Raw genomic sequence first — 4,831 nt, forward strand, 5'->3', positions numbered from 1 at the left:
CAAAGGTATTAGGGGTTAGGGAAACAAGTCGGGTGGATGGAGTTAAGATAGAGATCAGCTCTGTGCTAATTGAATAGCGGAGCAGACACAAGGGGCTGAATGGCGCACTTCTGTTCCTATAGTCCTAAATAATCCAAGGGAGCTGAGACGAATTTTAATGCCCGAGTTATGGCCCTGACTGAGATCAGCTACCCCAGTTTCAACTCGGATGTAACATTCGAGATCAAGTATGGATAAGCCTTTGGGACAGTTGATGAAAATAGTATTCACATAGCACAAACTGGCCATCAAACTTTCATACATAACATTGACACGTCCTCTACCTCAATATTCCAGCATCTGCTGCTGTGAGAATTGTAACCTCTTTTGGCCACAATTTGACTGCACTTCATCATTTTAATATACATCACAGCAAAATCAACTGTTGCCCAAATGTTGAAATATCCCAAAAGATGATGGGCATCAGAGCCCCAGTCCAACATTTCTAAAATAATTTGGCTTCAAGCGGGTATACACTTGCCCTTGACCCGAGGGGCGGAACTGGGTCCCGCTCCAAATTCCGGCTCCACAGCCAGCATGAAGTCTCATTTTCAACTTCCAATTCCTTAGAATCTGATGGCCATAAACTCCCAATAGCTCTTCAAAACGGCTATTGAAATCTTTATCCATACTCACCTGATTCACACCCGGTACACATCAGACCAGCCCCTGTCTCTTTTTACCTCCGCCCAACGCTTGTTGATGTTAAAATCCAACATCTCATATTATCCATGGGGCTACTCCGCTGCATGGAATTGACTATATCACTTTCTGTGTGTATTTTCGAACGCTCTTCGATCTCAGGTGCTTCCTTATATCGATGTTATGTAGTGTGTAATTAAAAAAGAAAAAATATGATGTACCTAAAATGTAGAGGGTGCTAATCTACCACAAACTTGAGCATTTTTTTCACCAAATACCTTCCATGAACCTGTAAATGAACAACCTCAGCTTCAGGAGTTTGTACCATTACTTTAGGAGCGCAGATTTCAAAATATTTTATTTCGAAAATATGACCAAAGTAATATTCTATTCATTGTCAAATGTTGTTCTGAAATATGCTACTCGCTGATCAGTGGGAGTAAATACAGCTCGGATTAATCTGTTTCTTCAACTGACTGTAACTAATGCCAATAATTGTGCAATGCTTCTCTGTCACATGAGGCTTCTCTCAGGTATAAAACAACCCTTATTTTGAAAACAGAATATCAGCGTGTCCAGAACACTAACATCAACGTAACTTCTCTCCGAAAATGGGACAGCCGGTAATTATACAGATAGAAAACATATACTACCCTATTCTTGCAATAGTTGGTGTTCCTGGTAAGTAGCTTCTAATTAGTTAATATTCATCTTTAACTGTGTTTCACTGTATCACTGCTCCTGCTGTCGGTGTAAGAATATGAGCTGTCTGTTTTGATGTTCAGATACTAATTACTGCCATCAATCAAATAACAATAAGAATACTCCCAGTTTCCGACATATTCTTAATGTAATAACCTGACGGACAGCACACTTTGTTCTGAAGTTTTGAATTAAACAACTTAGCTGGGATTCTGTCGCCTTTGTAGAGAATATTGTAATTTTCAGTCCGCGCCAAATATTAGCATCGCAGCTTGGTGCTGGTAGGTAAATATTGTTTAAAAGTAGAACATATCCATCAAGACAAGTTGCTGAGATTATCGAAAACCCGGGCGAGTCGGTGTGAACCGCGCAAGTTAAGGCAGCGGATCGTGAGAACCTCCAACCCTCGAAATTCTACGCAGTAAATTATTGCTGGAGATACAATCTGTATTCCGATTTAGTAAGGTAAGGAATAATTGCATAGAATTAACGAGAATTGCTTAGAATGTACCGCACAGAAACAGGCTATCCGGCCCCATAGGTCCATGCCAGTGTTTATGCTCCACACAAGCCTCCTCCCTCCCTACATCAACTAACCCTATCAGCATATCCGGCTATTCCTTTCTCCATCATGTTTTTTATCTTGCTTCCCCTTAAATCCATCTATGCTAACCGCCTCAACTTCTCCTTGTGGTAGCGAGTTCCACATTCAAACAACTCTCTGAGTAAAGAAGTTTATCCTGAATTCCCTATTGGATTATTCGTGACTATCTTGTATTTATGCCACCTAGTTCTGGTCTCCCCCGCAAGTGTAAACATCTTCTCTAGGTCTACCCTATGAAACCCTTTCATAATCTGAAAGACCTCTATCAGTTCACCCTTCAGTCCTTTCTTTTCTAGAGAAAAGAGCAACAACCTGTTCAACCTTTCCAGACCGGTATAACCTCTCAGTTCTGATATCGTGCTCGTAAATCTTTTTTGCACCTTCTCCAGTGCCTCTATATCCTTTTTTTATAATATGGAGAACAGACCTGTTGACAGTACTCCAAGTTTGTGATCCAAACAAGGTTCTATATAAGTTTAACATAACTTCTCTCTTTTTCAATTCTAACCCCCCAGAAATGAACCCCAGTGCTTGGTTTGCTTTTTGATTAGATCAATGATGTAAACCAAATACTAGACTTTAAACAACATTTGGATAGACCTGTTTTTTCATTGTTGCATTTCTAGAAGACTGAAGGCACGAAAAATACCGCATCATACATCAAATCGTGAACATACAAATAGTAAATTGGGAATATTTCTTAGACGGGCTGTGGGTTTGATTGCAGAGATTTTCAATTGTACTTTTATACGTTCTTCGGTCCTAAAGCCACAAATTCCGAATCATATCAGCGGCTTGGACCGTGAGATAAGAACTAATTCCTTTTACATTATTCTGCTAAGCGTCGATGTAAAATAACAGTTTTCATATTGTTAAACTGGGTTTAAAGACAGCTTGAAATATACATTTTTAAGCTGGGTGAAACATTGCTTTTTGAAACCACTGGAGAGTACTATTAAGCGGGGAGTAAAACCAGCGTTCCACCCATTCCCGTGGGTCTCCCGTCCTGTGAGTTAGGTTAAAATTAGCCACAGAGATATTTTTGAGTGACAAGCGAACGAGTGCATGTTTTTTCATACATAACGAACTGTTGATAATCAACCTTTCGATATAAGAAGAGTTAGTAATTTCATTTCCTTCATTTTGCAGCTAATCTGATGACAATTGTGATTCTCTCCCGCGGTAGTTACGGCCTCTCCAAATGCATCACCCGTTACCTCGTGGCGATGGCAGCGGCTGATCTATTGGTCCTGATATTTGAAGTAATCTTATATGAGATTAAAGATGCTTATTTCCCATATTCATTCCTGAACTACACTCCTATTTGTAGTCTCAATCTCGCCCTGCTTTTTGCTTCTGTTGACTGTTCTGTCTGGTTAACTGTTGCTTTCACCTTTGATCGATTTGTCGCCGTTTGTTGCCAAAGGTTGCAAACAAAATATTGCACCGAAAAGACTGCGGCTGTGGTTATAGTAATGGTGTGTTCCTTGAGCATTTTAGAAAGTGTTCCAATCTACTTTGTATATGAACCTCGGGAAATAATTGACAATGTACCGTGGTCCTGTTATGTGAAATCAGGCTTCTATACCTTACCCATGTGGGTAGCATTTTTGTGGTTGGAAACTATTTTAACCCCATTTGTTCCATTTATGTTGATTGTGCTGCTCAATGCTCTGACCATCAGGCACATTATACTGGCCAATAGATTGAGGAGGGGACTCCTAGGAAACAAGAATAGTGAGAATCACGATGATCCAGAGATGGAGAACCGAAAGAAATCCATCATTTTACTGCTCGCCATATCTGGAAGTTTTATACTGTTATGGATAGTAACATTCATATCTTATATATGCGTTCAATTTACAGATACTCAATTTTTAGAAGCAAATTACAATTCCTCTTTCACCATTATGGAACTATCCGGGTACATGCTTAGGTCTTTGAGTTGCTGCACAAACACGTTTATTTATGCAGTGTCCCAGAGTAAATTCAGAGATGAGCTGAAGAATATGATTAAGCGTCCCTTGGCTCTAATAACGTGTTTATTTAAGTAAGTTGAATGGCTTTACCAAATTAAAACACAATTACATCCATCCAAATGCAACACACTTTCTTCAATAGAAGTGGCATGTGCACACAGGAATGTCTCGTTAAATTGCTCACATTCAGAGAAAGGTTGCAGTTTCTGCGCTCGCCGGCCTAATTTTCATTGTAAATTAAAATGAATGAATGGCGAAAGGGGTCGCTCATTAGAGAGCGCTGGAGCTGAAAAACCGGCTTTGCAATTTTATTATTACATAGGAACATAGGAACAGGAGGAAGCCATTCAGCCCCTCGAGCCTGATAAGCCATTCAATTACATCATTGTTGATCTGTATCTTAACTCCATTTACCTGCCTTAACTTCATATCCCTTGATAACCATACCCAACAAATTCTATCAATCTGAGCCTTGAAAGCCCCGATTGACCGCTAGCATCCAGCTTTTGGGGGAGACATTTCTAGATTTCTACCACCCTTTGTGTTAAATATTGCTTCTTGATAGACAATGCATCCGGAAAGGCTATGCTCGATAAGACGTATTTCATTACTACCAGGGCCACTGGTGTAAAGTGACTGAGCAAGTGATTTTTTTATTACATAATAATCTAGGCGTTGACAGGTGTTCAGGCAAGTAATTCATTGTTTCTGTCCATTTATTTCTGAAAACAGAATCCATTGTCTTACTTCTTATTAAAAATGTGTTTAGCTTACGATTTTCATTCATTGCATACCTAGTTATGGCCTCTAGCCCACAATAAACTGTTTGAGTGGAGATAATACAATGAAGGACTGTATCTGCCAC

General features: G+C 39.7%; 1 protein-coding gene across 1 annotated transcript; it reads left to right on the forward strand.

Moving 5' to 3' along the window:
- The first annotated feature begins 1,292 nt into the window (after positions 1 to 1,292).
- On the forward strand, positions 1,293 to 4,041 carry LOC137305003 (probable G-protein coupled receptor 139). Its single transcript, XM_067973773.1, has 2 exons — positions 1,293 to 1,362; positions 3,137 to 4,041. Exons 1-2 carry the CDS (start codon positions 1,293 to 1,295, stop codon positions 4,039 to 4,041), a joined length of 975 nt encoding a protein of 324 aa, XP_067829874.1.
- The last annotated feature ends 790 nt before the right edge of the window (positions 4,042 to 4,831 follow it).

Source organism: Heptranchias perlo, chromosome 39 (genome assembly GCF_035084215.1).
Source record: "Heptranchias perlo isolate sHepPer1 chromosome 39, sHepPer1.hap1, whole genome shotgun sequence".
NCBI lineage: Eukaryota > Metazoa > Chordata > Chondrichthyes > Hexanchiformes > Hexanchidae > Heptranchias > Heptranchias perlo.